General features: G+C 46.5%; 1 protein-coding gene across 2 annotated transcripts in view; it reads left to right on the plus strand.

Annotated features, from left to right (window-relative positions):
- The window catches only part of pxdn (peroxidasin), a 296,825-nt gene that overhangs the window by 233,868 nt on the left and 47,256 nt on the right, over positions 1-15,701 (plus strand). For both annotated transcript variants that reach the window (XM_085996418.1, XM_085996419.1), the window contains one exon: positions 5,613-5,770. In XM_085996418.1, coding sequence (XP_085852544.1) covers positions 5,613-5,770 — 158 coding nt within the window. The remainder of the gene's footprint in view (positions 1-5,612; positions 5,771-15,701) is intronic.

Here is a 15,701-nt window from a genome sequence, read left to right on the forward strand (position 1 = left end):
CATTCATGCCAAAAATTCACAGCAGTTATTACTTATTCCAGAAACACTTCAGTAAATTCCTAGACCATTTTTGTAGAAATGCCTGCTATATTGTACTTGGAGACTGTGGGCTCAAGATTTGGATTGTTGGCACCTGGTTTTTTTGGGGGGCGAGGCAAGTGCTCTTGGAGCTCCAAAATGGCGTCTGCGGCGCACCCGCACACTTGTGGGGCGAATCGCGCCGGACGGCATATATGTGAGGGTGTTGGCGCGCACACCGAACATCCACTGGAAGTATGCAGAGCAGGCAGATCGTGACGCTGATTTGACACCATTTTGGAGCTCAGTGCTCCAGCTAACGCCCTCTCTTAACCTCACACAGCTGAACACGCGTTCAGCTGCAGGAAGGACGTCCCACCAGCGCTATTTAAGGGGATCATCAACTACTTACAGGTTAGTTGCTGGTTGTTGCTACAATTCTACAAGAGTTTGGTGCTTTCTATAGTTGTTTCAGATTGCAAACGTCGACGGGGAGTGGTGTGGCAGGTGCTGAGGGACTTTTTGCTGGCTTCAAGGTTTCTGCAGAAACCACTTCCTACCAGCACTAGTAAGAATTCCCTTTGGCATACAGCTTTACTTGGAGAATGAACAGAGGGCACGCAGAGCAGGACAAGTTGCTAGAAATGGGGGCGTGGGGGAGATGAGCTTTCAGCAGGAGACCATATCCGCCCAGGGTGTTCAGGGAGAAGTTCTCCGACCTGAATCTCAGCGAGGATCAATGTTTGAGATGTTTGCGCTTCAGTAAGAACGTCCTCACTGAAATCTGCCACCTACTGCAACTACAACTGCAGCCTCAGCAGGGCAAGGACCGCATTGCCAGTGGCTGTGAAGGTGACCGTGGCCATGAACTTTCATGCGTCTGGCTCCTTCCAGGCTGGAGCTGGAGATATTTGCCACCTCTCGCAGTTTGCCGTCCACTGTTGCATAAGGGAGGTCACCGAGGCTCTCTATTCAAAGAGCGCTGACTACATTTCATTGCCTCTTGCCAGAGAGCGCCGTACACAGCTTCACTAGGATTGCAGGCCTCCCCATGGCGCAGAGTGCCGTTGACTGCATGCGTATCGCTTTGCGGGCGCCACATGTCAACTCTGCCATGTACCAGACCAAAAGGCACTCCACTCCCTCAACATCCGTCTGGTGTGCGCCCATAGGCAGCGAATCGTGCAGATCAATGCCCGGTATCCTGGCAGCAGTCATGATGCCATCATACTGCGGCAGTCCGCTGTGCCGGCTGCATTTCAGCCACCGCGGCAGACCAGAGGTTGCCAGTGGGAGACCAGGGTTATCCATTAACAACATGGCTCATGACTCCGGTGCACAACCCACGCACGCATGTGCGCGCAGCCTGCATACAACGGGAGATGTGCTGCTCCACAAAATATAATAGGGCAGATCATTGGCGCGCTGAAAGAACGCTTCCGCTGCCTGGACTGCTCTGGAACAGCCCTGCCGAGCTCAGCAGAGCAGGTGTCGAGATTTGTGGTGGTCTGTTGCATGCTGCACAGCCTCGCCATCATGAGGGCACAGCTCATGCCACCAGCAATACGGCAAGCAGCTGAGGAAGAGAAAGGGAGGAGGCAACCCTTTCTGCCCGGGCTGTCCGTTAAGAACTCCTCCGACTGCGTACCAGTAACTACAGCCCCAATTCCCCATTCACCAACAGTCCCACGTCTTACCTTGTCGCTGACCATCCCAGCGTCCACTTGGCCACAATGCAAAACTAAAAGCCTCCACAAAATAAACATTCCAAACTAAGTTTATAAATCAAAGCATGCCATATTGCATACAAACACAAATTAATCACCCATGTATATTCCCTAAGTGCCTGTCTTGCCTTTGCCTATCGTAGTGCTCCTACGAGGTGCTCCCCCAGTGGCTGCAGCATGGCTGGTGGAAGGCTGCTGATTTTCAGTGGGGGAGACTTCTGATGGCCTTGGAAGACGACATCGAGCAGCTCTGGACCTAGTAGGCCCAGCTGCGGACTGCAACATCTCGACATGGGCGGCAGCAGTCAGGGCTGGCTGACCGGCAACAGCAAGGGCACTGGCAGAGTGGCAATGCTGGGAGGAAGAATGCTGACATCCTGAGAGAGGACAGCAGGTTTATGCTCCAGGGAGCCACTGCCACTCCCCCGCCCCCCCCCCCCCCCCCCCCGGGGCGGTGCCTCAGCAATCCTAGTAATCTGTTGGAGGACAGATTGCTGGACTGCTGTGACACCCTGCAAGTCCCTTTGAACACTGTAATCCAGAGACATGATGGTAACAGTCTGAGCTTCCACTGCAGCACTCGGACGTTGGGTGGCTGCTGCTTGTGCTGCAGTGGAAGCTGAGACATCAGCCATCAGATGCTGCATCCTGGTTGGGTCCACAAGTGCACTAATAGAGTTGGCCACCACTTCCATGCTAGGGAGGATGGGCTCCAAGCTCTGGGCAAAGACCTAAGTCGTGTTGGTGCCGGACTCCTCCATGCTCCTTGCCATTGCACGCAGGCTTGCCAATGCACCAAGCATTTCATTGTACATACCCATCAGCTGCCTTCTATAGCCCGCACCATCGAAATCCTCATCTGAGTCCTTTGCAGCAGAACCTCTGGTGAACTGGCACCTGTGCTATCCTTGCCCCTTACTGTGGCTGCTGTCCACTCCTGCCCGGTGTCTCACCGCGTGCAGATCCCGCCTTATGCTATCCTCTAAATTGCGCACAGTGTCGGTATCTGAGCTGGTGGCTGCGAGTGTGAAATCGAGTGATGGTGTGTCTTCATCATCACTGTCTTCCTGCTCTTCCACCACTGCCTGGGCAGGTTGCAGTTCTTGGGTATCTGAAAGGAGAAAGGCACAAGGGTAAGGTTGTGGTGAGGGGAGGGGGGAATGTAAGCGGTGCATGCTTACACCATCTGCAGCTTGTAAATCAGAAAAGATTGTGGGATGAGGGGGAAGTGGGTTGTGAGAAGGAGAATTAGGTATGAGGATACAGTCATCTTCGATGGTTTCAGCCCTGCCGCTGGCCAGCACTGTCTCCTCCGCCTGTCCTCCACCGGTTAGCTGCTGTTGCCTCCTGGTGTGAGCCACCTTGTCCTACAAGAGAGAAGGAAGAGCATCAATGAGTGTCGTACAAGCTGTTTGGGTGATGTGGCAGTCATGGTTGAATAGCTGGCAGTGTGTGCAAGCTGTGTGATGTGGGTGAGGCTTACAACTGTGCTAAATGTGTGAGGGTGAGGTGAAGCTATGAATGTTAGGTATGAGTTCTGATAGAGATTGTTGGTAGGTGAGTGATGGGGGTGTGGTGCATTGAGCAGAGGCTGAGGCTAGTGGTGCAGTTGGTGGATGTGGCATTTGAAGATGCATTCACTGACCTTGAACACTCGTGAGGTCATTGAATATTTGCAGCACTGCATCCAGGTCCCTCGGGCTTGACTCCACTCATGAGGTCATTGAACTTATTGCAGCACTGCATCTAGGTCCCTCAGGGCTTGACTCCTGGCATTAACCTCCACGGCTATCTGCACCCACTGCCCTCTGAGCATGTGTCTGAAGGGCCTCCTGGCTTGCTGTGGATACGGGACATCTCTCCTCCACCAAGGCCTCCAGTGCATCGTACGAAAACCTTGGACCCCGCTCTCTCCTATGTTGTGCCATTCTTCACTGGTTCCCAGTCAGATCCACATCCGGAATGACTGCCAACACCTGCTCCAGCCACAATGCACCTCCCCTTTAAGAGGTGCAGGCCAGCTTTAAGCATTGCAGGCTAGCTTCAACTGGTACTAGCAAGTAACGATTTTGGGCCCCCCCGCTGATGTGTGCAGTCAATGAACAGCACAGTTAGCGCTGGCTGCACGCTGAAATCCTGGAAATCAGCATGCAGCACGAAGCATTGCAATCAACAGGCGCGGGTTAATCGCGCATTGCGATCCCCGTACCCATTTTCAGGGGCTATCGAATTTAGCCCCCATGTTTACTTTATTCTGTAGTCCAAACAGGCTTTCGGCTATATGGAAACAACCTATCTATGAGACATGCACTAGTATTTAACATTTGGATTTGTAGAGCAATTGTTGGGAAACATTTAACAATGTTGAAGTACAGCAAGTACCAGGGTCAATTTTTTTTATATTCAGTCATTTTTTTTATATTCAGTCATTTTTAAATGGGGGGGAGAATAACATAAGTAGAACAATGGTGTTCAGAAAAAATATATAACCTGTCGAATTGGACTGAATAGCAAATGAAATACAAGGTACATGTTGCACGTGGGGTGCAGTGCAGAACGTAATTAAGTAATTGCTGAAGAGGAATTAAATACTGCTGAATGACGAGAGTGCAGAGTGTTCTGTCAGGTGTGTCCATGTGTGGTCTGGTTTTTTTTTGTGTAATCTCTTCACCGTCCCAACCGTCGTTGTGTTTACGCGGGACTTCTTTTTTTAAACACGAAAGTGTGATGTTTCTTAATTAAAGTCGGGTGGGGGGGGGGGGGGGTGGGTAGAGGAGAGGAGGTGTTTGTCCATTGTTTTGCGTTGAAGCGTGGCAGCTGGTGCTTTCGTTTTGCGAGAGGAGCTCGTGCATCTGCAACTGGTTCAGTTAGTCTGCTGCTTCCATTGAGGAAACTCCAGGGTAATGGGGTAAACGTCAGGGAAAAGGACTTTGAGAAGCAGAGGGGGAGCGGGCCGAAGGCAAGGAGAGGAATAAGCGAGAATGGACAGCATGAAATGTGAGAGAATTTTCCGCGCATCGCTGCTTCCACTTTGAGCACTCTGTTCCACTTAATTTTTTTTGTATTCCACTGAAGTGCATTCCGCGCATTGTTTAAATTGAGATTAACAACATGTAGAATGTATGGTTGCAGAGGTTCTGTTTTTTTCTTAAAATGTTAATAACTTTAGATTTAACTAGGATAGGGCAAAATATCATGCAGATCAGCAAGAGCGTCGGAAATGAAAACTTTTGTCACTTTCTGTGTTTACACTTGTTTATCTTGTTTTCTTATTTAACAGTGTCTCCTTTATTTCCTTATCTTTCTAACCATGTTGGACGATATAGTGCAGGTATAGTATCCGCTGTATTAACATTTTATATGTTCTGTGAGCTTTCCTTGTATCAAATACTTTTGCTGCAGCATGTTTTGATGTTCTACATCTGTTAATCTCCGTCTTTCAAATCAACTTTAATCTTTTGATGCCTGGAAAGCATTGTATAATTTGATGCCATGACTCGCGGTTTGAGGCAGTTCTCTGGAATCTGCTTTGTTTTTACGTTCAGTGTGTGTACATATAGGCTTTGTTACATACAGCATAAAGATGGTCTTCCTCTTTAACATATTTCCACCTTTTAAAATTCATTTATTTATGAATATAGTTGGAGCAAACAAAAGCACTAAGACCAGTTGCCTTGATGAACTAGAGCAAGATGGGTGAATGGGGGCGGATTCGCCCATCTTGATCGTTTTCTTTTCAAGAAAGCTGGACTGTATTAAGCTGATTTACATTTTTTTTAAATCCGGTTTTATTGCCACGTAAATAAAATCAACTGAATGCTTTTTAAGGGACCGCTAATATTTTTCATCTAAACATTGTCCAAACAGACGACCTCAAACCCCAAATGAACTGCTTGCCTTGTTCCGCTATCCACGGCTTCCAATTGTTTTTGATCTTGCACGAGCGGGGGAAATTTTTGAACGGACCCTGCAACTCATTCAGGAACATGTCAACGATGGACTGATGGTTGATCTGAATGGAACAGGTCAGTAAGGGTAGCCGCCACAGTTGAATTCAAGTTGAAACAGTTTTTAACAAACAAATGTTGCCGTGAACATACTGTTCAGAGGATATCTTTCCTGAGGCACATGTTAATACAATGCAGTGTTTGCTTAAGTGAAGCAACTGGATAAATGCAACATTTTGTTTCCCCACGAAGGTATTCTTACTGATGGTGTCAGCCTGAGTCAGAAGGTCGTGGAATCGAGCCCAACTCCAGAGACTTGAGCACATAATCTGGGTTAACAATTCATTGCAGTACTGAGGGAGTGCTGCACTGTTGGAGGTGCTGTCTTTTGGGTGAGACGTTAAACAGCCCATCTGTTCCTTCAGGTGGATGTAAAAGATCCCACGAATTCTCCCTGTGTCCTGGTCAACATTTATCCCTCAACCAACACTGAAAACAGATTATCTGGTCATTTATCTCATTGCTGTTTGTGGGAGCTTGCTGTGTGCAAATTGGCTGCCACGTTTCCTACAGTACACTTCAAAAGTACTTAATTGGTTGTATAGCGCGTTGGGTTGTCCGAAGGAATTGAAAGCCTCTAATTTAAAGTTCTCATCCTTGTGTTCAAATCCCTCCATGGCCTCGCCCCTTCTAGCCCCACACTCAATGATCCCTTTGAGCTGCCAGGCCGTCTGCCGGCTTTTCCAGTGTGAAATCTCGCGCATGCACGAAACTTTGAATGGGCCGCACAGCGTGTTAAAAGGGGCCGCGCACCCAAAAAAAAAGATTTGGGGGAACATTGCCTCCAAACCTTCGAGAACTCTGCATTCCTCCAATTCTGGCAACTTGTGTCCATCCCAGACTTCCTTTGTCCTACCATTGGCAGCCGTACATTCAGCTGTCTGGACCCTAAGCTCTGGAATTCCCTTCGTAAACCCCTCCACTTTTCTCCTCCTTTTAGGCACTCCTTAAAACCTACCTGTTTGACCAAGCTTTTGGTCACTTGTCCTAATGTCTCTTTCTTTGGCTTGGTGGCAATTTTGTTTATCTGATTACGCTCCTGTGAAGTGCCTTGGGACGTTTTTACTATAAAGGTGCTATTTAAATGCAAGTTGTTGTTGAAAGGTGCTTCTATAAATGCAATTTATTTTTTCTCTTTTTTTCCTTTCACTCCCTTTCTCTTTTTTCTTTCCCCCTTTTTTCTATCTTTCTCTCTTTGTTCCTCTCTCGCTCACTTTCTTTCTCTCCATTAACAAAGCTTTAATGCTTATACAGGAAACTTTCTGATATCCAGCACTGACAGGACCGAGCTGGTGCCGTAACATCAAAAGTGCCGGACATACCAGAGTTAATGTTTAAACATACGAAACTGAGACGCTCCGTGTGAATCAACAAACCCTGTTGCTTAGCAACAGCTTCAAAACAGTCGGCTGCAGCTGCAAGCGTCTGTAGCTGAAGCTGTTGCTATAGCTACAGACCTTGCAGTGCTTGACTGGGGGGAAAAAAAGCAACGAGAACTAAAAAAACATATAGAAAACGGCTCCTGATTTTTGCCGTTACATCGAGTATTCCGGACATATAACCTCCGGATAAACCAAAGTTTCCTGTATACAGCCAAGTAGTTTCAGTACAAAAGGTTTTCATTACTTTGTATAAACTTGTCAGCATAATTTTTAAAGTGTGACATTTCACAACTGTAAAAACTAAAAGGCTGTAACTATTTGCAACACCGGATTTCTGATTGGTCCCCTTGGAGGACAAGACAAGCCCAGCAGTTTGTCTGGAATGTGTAATTAGATCCTGCCTGCCTCAGTAATCAAGACCTTTGCGATGTGTAATTCATTGTGACAGCCAGGCTGAGGTAGACACTCCTGCTTTCAGAGAACAGACGGGGCTCACCCTCCTGGGTTAGGAACTACTTTCCCACCTCCCCCTCCAAACAAGTTCCTGCCCTTCTGCCGCCCCCCCCCCCCACAAATGGATGGGGCATTGTGTGTGGTTCACAGAATCACAGAAACCCCACAGTGCAGATAGAGGCCATTTCGGCCCATCGAGCCTGCACCAACACATATCCCACCCGATCCCCGTAACCCCTACACCAACACATATCCCACCCTATCCCCGTAACCCCACGTATTTAATCCCCCTAACACTAAGGGTCAATTTATCATAGCCAATCAACCTAACCCGCACATCTTTGGACTGTGGGAGGAAACCGGAGCACCCGGAGGAAACCCACGCAAACACGGGGAGAATGTGCAAACTCCACACAGACAGTCACCCGAGGCCGGATTCGAACCCGGGTCCCTGGCGCTGTGAGGCAACAGTGCTAACCACTGTGCTGCCGTGCACCGTTCATGGATTGTTAATGAGTTTATTGGGTATGAAGTGAATAGTGACAGTGTCATCACTTCCGGATTTCATCCAGTCCAATAGTGTCACTTGCTGCATGTGCGCCGGGCTTTCCGAGCAATCAACCAGGTCTGGGGGGAGGAGAGGGAGAATGTGGTGAGGGTGTAAAAGGGGGTGGGGGTGGGATTGGAAGAATATCCCGTCTAACAGAGGGGAAGAACGTGATCCGTCTTCCCATCTGGATCATGTTCTCACTCTCATCCCAATCTCCCCCCCCCCCCCCCCCCCCCCTTAGACCTGGATCGCGTGCAGGCTGCAGACACTGCACCGTTTGGTGCTGCATGTGTGCGACCGGATCGAGTGCATGCGCAGAGAGAGTCAAAAATGCGTTGCAAATAATCACTAAAAGGCAAAGTACCCACAGTTGAGACTTTTGACGGTTGAATGCAGTGTCTTTTTAGAGCCTCAGTCATGTTGCTCAGAGGATTCGAGATTTATATAATTAATGACTGTTAAACACAGGCTCAAAAATACAATTTAATTTTGCAAGCCATTGGGGAATTTTGTCATCAAAATTGTACTGGACCAACTGAATAATGTCTCCTAAGCTTGGATTTGTGATGATTGATACTTTGATAAATGGGACTCTTCTCTTCCCTTCCTTGACTGCTCTGTCTCCATTTCTGGCGATAGGCTATTAACAAACATTCACAACACGCCCACTGACTCCCACAGCTACTTGGACTACACTTCTTCCCACCCCGCTTCCTGTAAGGACTCTATTCCATTCTCCCAGTTTCTCCGTCTCCGCCGCATCTGCTCCGACGATGCCATCTTCCATACCAGTGCTTCCGACATGTCTTCCTTTTTCCTCAACCAAGGATTCCCCTCTATTGTGGTTGACACGGCCCTTGACCGTGTCCGTTCCATTTCCAGCACTTCTGCTCTCACTCCTTCCCCTCCCTTCCAGAACCACGATAGGGTTCCCCTTGTCTTCACCTTTCACCTCACCAGCCTCCACATTCAACGGATCACCCTCTGCCATTTCCTCCACCTCCACCGTGATCCCACCACCGACCGCATCTTCCCCTCACCTCCCCTTTCAGCATTCCAAAGGGACCGCTCCCTCCGACACCCTGGTCCACTCCTCAAGCACCCCCAACAGCCCTTCCCCTTCGCCCGGCACCTTCCCATGCAAGCGCAGGAAATGCAACACCTACTATTTTACCTCCTCCCTTCCCACTGTCTAGGGCCCCAAACACCCCTTCCAGGTGAAACCGATTTACTTGTACTTCTTGCAATCTAGTATACTGTATTCGCTGCTCACAATGTGGTCTCCTCTACATTGGGGAGACCAAACGCAGATTGGGCGACCGCTTTGCGGAACACCTCCGTTCAGTCCGTAAGGGTGACCCTGAGCTTCCGGTCGCCTGTCACTTTAATTCTCCACTTCACTCCCACTCTGATCACTGTCCTCGGCCTCTTACACTGTTCCAATGAAACTCAACGTAAACTCGAGGAACAGCACCTCATCTTTTGATTAGGCACTTTACAGCCTTCCGGACTCAACATTGAGTTCAACAATTTCAGACTATAACCCCTCAGGCTGTATGATTTTGCCATCCCCATTTGCAACATTTAATCTCTCTTGCCTCCTACCCTAGCACAGACTGTTCCTTCAGATCCTGTCCCCTCCCCTCGCCCTGCCTCTGCACCTGCTTAATATCTGCTACATCTCCAGCTTTTTCCAGTTCTGATGAAGGGTCCCAGACCTGAAACGTTAACTCTGTTTATCTCTCCATGGATGCTGCCTGACCTGCTGAAGTGTTTCCAGCATTTTTTGTTATTTTAGAATTCATGGATTGTGTAGATACGATGCCAAAGTGTGTTATTTGTAGGTAAATGTCTGCTTCCCCTTGTGTATGTTATTTACAGCACATTTTTAGTTTTGGAAGTTAAGAGTTTATATTTGCACCATTGCAAACATTTCTTTGTGGAAGAGGTGAAAGTGCAGGTTAATCGATCGCAGGCTGATATCTCTGAGGAGGACCAACATTGTTATACTCGCTGGTGCCTGTTTGATCGCAGAAGGGCAGAGACTTGTCGGGATAGGATAGTCTTTTTGAGAGGAAACAAATAGCAGATATAAAGAGAATAGAGCCAGGAACGTGAAATCTCGAGTGCTTTTAAAAATAGGCCTGATGAGCAGAGGCGAGGTGGATTGAGAGTAGTGGAAATGCAGATTGAGTGTTTCTGTGTTACATCTATCCAGTTAATAATGGAAGGACTGAATCAAGCAACCACAGTAAATAATTTATCAGTCACATGTAAAATAAAACATAATAAATGGCAGTAATAGACATGAGCGCAGGTGTATTAATGCAAGTAGCAAGGACCAGGATACATAGATACATAGATACATAGAAGATAGGAGCAGGAGTAGGCCATTCGGCCCTTCGTGCCTGCTCCGCCATTCGATGAGATCATGGCTGATCCTTTAATTCAGTATCCCGTCCCCGCCTTCTCTCCGTAACCCTTAACCCCTTTTGCCCGTAGAAATATATCTAATTCCCTCTTAAATATATTTAATGAGCTGGCGTACACTGCCCTCTGTGGCAATGAGTTCCACAGGTTCACCACTCTCTGAGTGAAGAAATTCCCCCTCATCTCTGTCCTAAATGGTTTAGCCCTTATCCTTAAATTATGTCCTCTAGTTCTGTTCTCACCCGCCAAGGGAAACATTCCTTCTGCATCCAGTCTGTCTAGACCTGTCAGAATTTTATACACTTCTATGAGGTCCCCTCTCAATCTTCTAAACTCCAGTGTGTACATCCCTAAACTACATAGTCTCTCCTCATAGGTCATTCCCGCCATTCCTGGTATCAGCCTGGTGAATCGCCGCTGCACCCCCTCCATGGCAAGAACATCCTTCCTCAGATGAGGCGACCAAAACTGTACACAGTACTCGAGGTGTGGTCTCACCAGTGCCCTGTACAGCTGCAGCAAGGTATCCCTGTTCCTGTATTCTAACCCTTTTGCTATGAAGGCCAGCATACCGTTTGCCTTCTTGACCGCCTGTTGCACCTGCATGCTCGCCTTCAGTGACTGGTGTACAAGAACACCCAGGTCTCTCTGTACTTCCCCCTCTCCCAATCTATTGCCATTTAAATAATAATTTGCCCTCCCGTTCCTGCACCCAAGGTGGATAACTTCGCACTTGTCCACATTATAGTGCATCTGCCATTTATCCGCCCAATCGCCCAGTCTGTCCAAATCGCTCTGGAGCTTCCTGGTCTCTTCCTCTGAGCCCACCCCCCCTCCTAGTTTAGTGTCGTCTGCAAATTTGGAAATGCTGCATCCGACTCCCTGATCCAGGTCATTAATGTAAATTGTGAACAGCTGGGGGCCCAGGACAGATCCCTGTGGTACCCCACTTGTTACTGCCTGCCATTCAGAAAATGAGCCGTTTATTCCAACTCTCTGTTTTCTATCTGACAGCCAGTTCCCTATCCACGCCAAAACTTTCCCCTTTATCCCATGAGCCTCAATTTTCCATGCTAATCTTTTATGTGGGACCTTATCGAAGGCCTTTTGGAAGTCCAGGTACACCACATCTACTGGCTCTCCCCCATCTATTCTACCAGTTACTCCCTCAAAAAATTCCAATAGATTAGTCAAGCACGATTTACCCTTTGTAAATCCATGTTGACTCTGTCCTATCCTGTCCCCATTTGCTAAGTGCTCCGCTATTTCATCCTTAATGATGGACTCCAGCATTTTGCCCACAACTGATGTAAGGCTTACAGGTCTGTAATTACCTGCTTTTTCCCTACCCCCCTTTTTGAATAGTGGGGTAACGTTAGCTACCCTCCAATCCATCGGCACTGTTCCCGAGTCTAATGAATTCTGAAAAATCATCCTTAGTGCATCCGCTATCTCTAGGGCCACCTCCTTCAGTACCCTAGGATGCATGTTATCAGGCCCTGGGGATTTGTCCACCTTCAATCCCTTTAGCTTCCTTAACACCATATCCTTAGAGATATTGATTTGCGTCAGTTCCTCCTTTGCCAATGTCCCTATTTTTCCCGATATCCCAGGGAGGTTTTTTGTGTCTTCCTTCGTAAAGACTGACCCAAAGTATGTATTTAGTTGATCTGCCATTTCCTTATTTCCCATTATATATTCCCCCGTATCTGACTGCAATGGACCAACTTTGGTTTTCACCAGTCTTTTCCTTTTGATATATTTATAAAAGCTTTTGGAGTTAGTTTTTATATTTTCCGCCAGCTTGTTTTCGTAAGCTATTTTGCCCCTCTTGATCATGCCCTTTGCCTCCTTTGCTCTATCTTAAACTGTTCCCAATCTTCCGCTCTGGCGCTTTTTTTGGCTATTTTATACGCCCTATCTTTGGATTTTATGCTGTCTCTAATTTCCCCTGTTATCCACGGTTGAGTCACCTTTTTAGATTTCCTTTTATGCCAGATTGGTATAAACAATTTTTGCAATTTTGTCATTCTATCTTTAAATGTTTGCCATTGTTTATCTACCTCCAGTCCTCCCAGGAACGTTGTCCAATCAGACCTACTCAGTTCCCGTCTCATGGCATCATAATTCCCCTTGTTTAAATTCAGGACCTTAGTCTCTGAGTCAATTTCTTCGCTCTCCATTTCGAGTGAGAAATCGATCATGTTATGATCGCTCTGACCCAAGGGTCCCCGTACAACAAGATTACTGATTAGTCCCTTCTCATTGCACAGTACCCAGTCCAATATAGCCTGTTCCCGAGTTGGTTCCTCGACATATTGATCCAGATAACCATCCCTTAAACACTCAAGGAATTCCTCCTCCTCATTATTTTTACTGATTAGGCTAGTCCAATCTATATGTAAGTTAAAGTCACCTATGATGACAGCTGTGCTCTTATTGCACGCTTCTCTAATTTCCCTCGTGATGCCCTCCCTAACCTCTATTTTACTATTTGGAGGCCTATATACCACTCCTATTAATGTTTTTCGCCCCTCGCTATTTCTTAGCTCCACCCATATAGATTCTGTATTAACTGAGTTAATATCCTTCTTTTCAATTGCATTTATCCCCTCTTTTACTAGCAATGCTACCCCTCCTCCCTTTCTTTTTTGTCGATCCTTCCTAAATACTGAATACCCCTGTATGTTAAGCTCCCAGCCCTGCTCACCCTGCAACCATGTTTCCGTAATCCCAATTAGATCATAATTATTAACCTCTATTTCCACAGCTAATTCATCTACCTTGTTCCTGATGCTTCTCGCATTAAGGTATAAAACCCTCAGGCTTTTTTTATGCTCACATTTTTTATGAATTAGTTTGGCCCTTTGTTTTTTGTTCCTCACCCTTTTACCATTTATTTCTGTCTGCCTTTCACTTTCCTCTATTTCACTACATAGGTTTCTAGCCCCCTGCCATACTAGTTTAAATGCTCCCGAACTGCTTTATCAAAAATTACCCCGAGAACATCAGTTCCATCTCTGCACAGGTGTAGACCGTCCCTTTTGTATAGGTCACACCTACCACAAAACTGGTTCCAATGCCTCAAAAATTTAAAACCCTCCCTCTTACACCACTGCTCAAGCCACGTATTTAGCCTAACTATCCTGTTCTCTGTACTCTTACTAGCACGTGGCACTGGTAGTAATCCAGAGATTACTACCTTCGAGGTCCTACTTTTTAGCTTGGCTCCTAACTCCCTAAATTCTACTTGTAGGACCTCTTCCCTTTTTTTAGCTACGTCGTTGGTACCAACATGTATCACGACAACTGGCTGTTCCCCCTCCCCCTCCAGAATGTTCTGCACCCGCGCCGAGACATCCTTGACCCTTGCACCAGGGAGGCAACATACCATCCTGGAGTCTCGGTCGCGACCACAGAAACCCCTATCTATTCCCCTTACAATCGAATCCCCTATTACTATAGCCCTGCCACTCTTTTTCCCTCCCTTCTTTGCAACAGAGCCAGTCATAGATCCCTTGTCTCTACTGAGTTAGGTGATCTCAGCCAGGGCAGCAGTGGACCTTAATATCCTTGGGCAAGAGGAGGAAAACTTGTTTCCTGGTCGTCATCTAACATTCTCTGCTGCAAGTTGTGAAAAGGACAGTATCGGGCTTGGTTGAGAGTGTCTTGGTGAATAGCCTGATAACACTAACAATCTAGGCTTACGCATAAATAATAGCCATTTGAGAGGATTTTTAGCACTTATGGAGCTGGGTAGGAGAAAGTCAAAGGGTAAATTCGAAGAGCTCTGAAATAGAAAGTGTGTATTAAACATTTTGAAGGGGAACCATTCTCAAAAGACGAACAATCTAAAAGTTACTATAGTGACTAGCTTTCTTTTTCCAGCAATGCACCATCATTGTAGATGAGTATTGTCATCAGACTCGTTCCATTTCATGATGTAGAATCGGGATACTCGGTAACATTTAGTCTAGGGCCAAATTCCAACTTTGTTCGAGGGACACTTTCCCCAACTTAACTTAAGACCCTGCCCTGTGGTTGTTTTTAATAATAACTTTTCTGCCAAATAGGCTTAAAAGAAGAAAATGCAGCTTGTACATCTCCCATTCTTTTGCTCACTTTTCTATTGTAACACTTGATGTTTCCAATGATTCCATACATTTAAGAGTTTGAAGATTTTAATTGCTCTTCATTTGAAAGTTCCTTGGTAGCCTGGTGTATAGTACAAGCGCCATTCATTGGCGTGCATTTTTTCCTGGTAATGGGTATGGCCGATACCATCAAAAGGCCCTCCCTCATATAAAGCAAAACAAAAATACTGCAGGGCGACATATTATTACAAAAGCATCAAACTGGCAAATACTGTTCCAAAATCTTGGGCGATTAGTTGTGGGGGGGTTTGACTGACCACTACCAGCTCCGCAATCTGTAGAAGCCAGTAGTAAATTGAAAAATACATTTTCTTCTTTTCTTTTATGATTACAAAGAAAGTTGAATTAAATAAGCCTGTAATAACACGGAATCGCTGGGTTCTATTAATTTTCATTTAGAGATGATTAGCCTTGTGATTTAGGAGCTGATCAGAACCCCTTGATGCGGTTGAGCTTTAGAACGCACTTTAACCAAATCTAAGTGTACAGTAATTACACTGTTTACCTTTGTTGAGTTTTAACACACAAAACCCCAATTTAAGTATTTTCCGACAAGCTACCGGCCATAACATTCTTTTTGGGTTTTGAGTTTCCTCCTGAAACAAAGGAATCATAAAGCCTGTCACTGAGAAGGGGAACGCGTGCATCCATAATTCTGCACGTTCTGCCTGTCTGTGATCGCTGGCTGCAAGCTGTACAATATCTCAAACAAATGTGGTCTTAATTAGAAGACACAGAAACTGCATTTATTTGTTTTCCTCTGTCTGTTGTTTTCTTTCCCATTTGAGCACACTCCAGACCTTTGCCCCAAGTCTAATCAGAACTCTAATACGATAGCAAAATACTGCGGATGCTGGAAATCCGAAATAACAACAGAAAATGCTGGAAAAACTCAGCAGGCCAGGCAACATCCGTGGAGAGGGAAACAGAGTTTAACGTTTCTCCAACAGATATACCACTTTGAATACTGTTTGGGGGGG

This window comes from Somniosus microcephalus, chromosome 9 (genome assembly GCF_052327205.1).
Source record: "Somniosus microcephalus isolate GS21.2 chromosome 9, FLI_Smic_1.0, whole genome shotgun sequence".
NCBI lineage: Eukaryota > Metazoa > Chordata > Chondrichthyes > Squaliformes > Somniosidae > Somniosus > Somniosus microcephalus.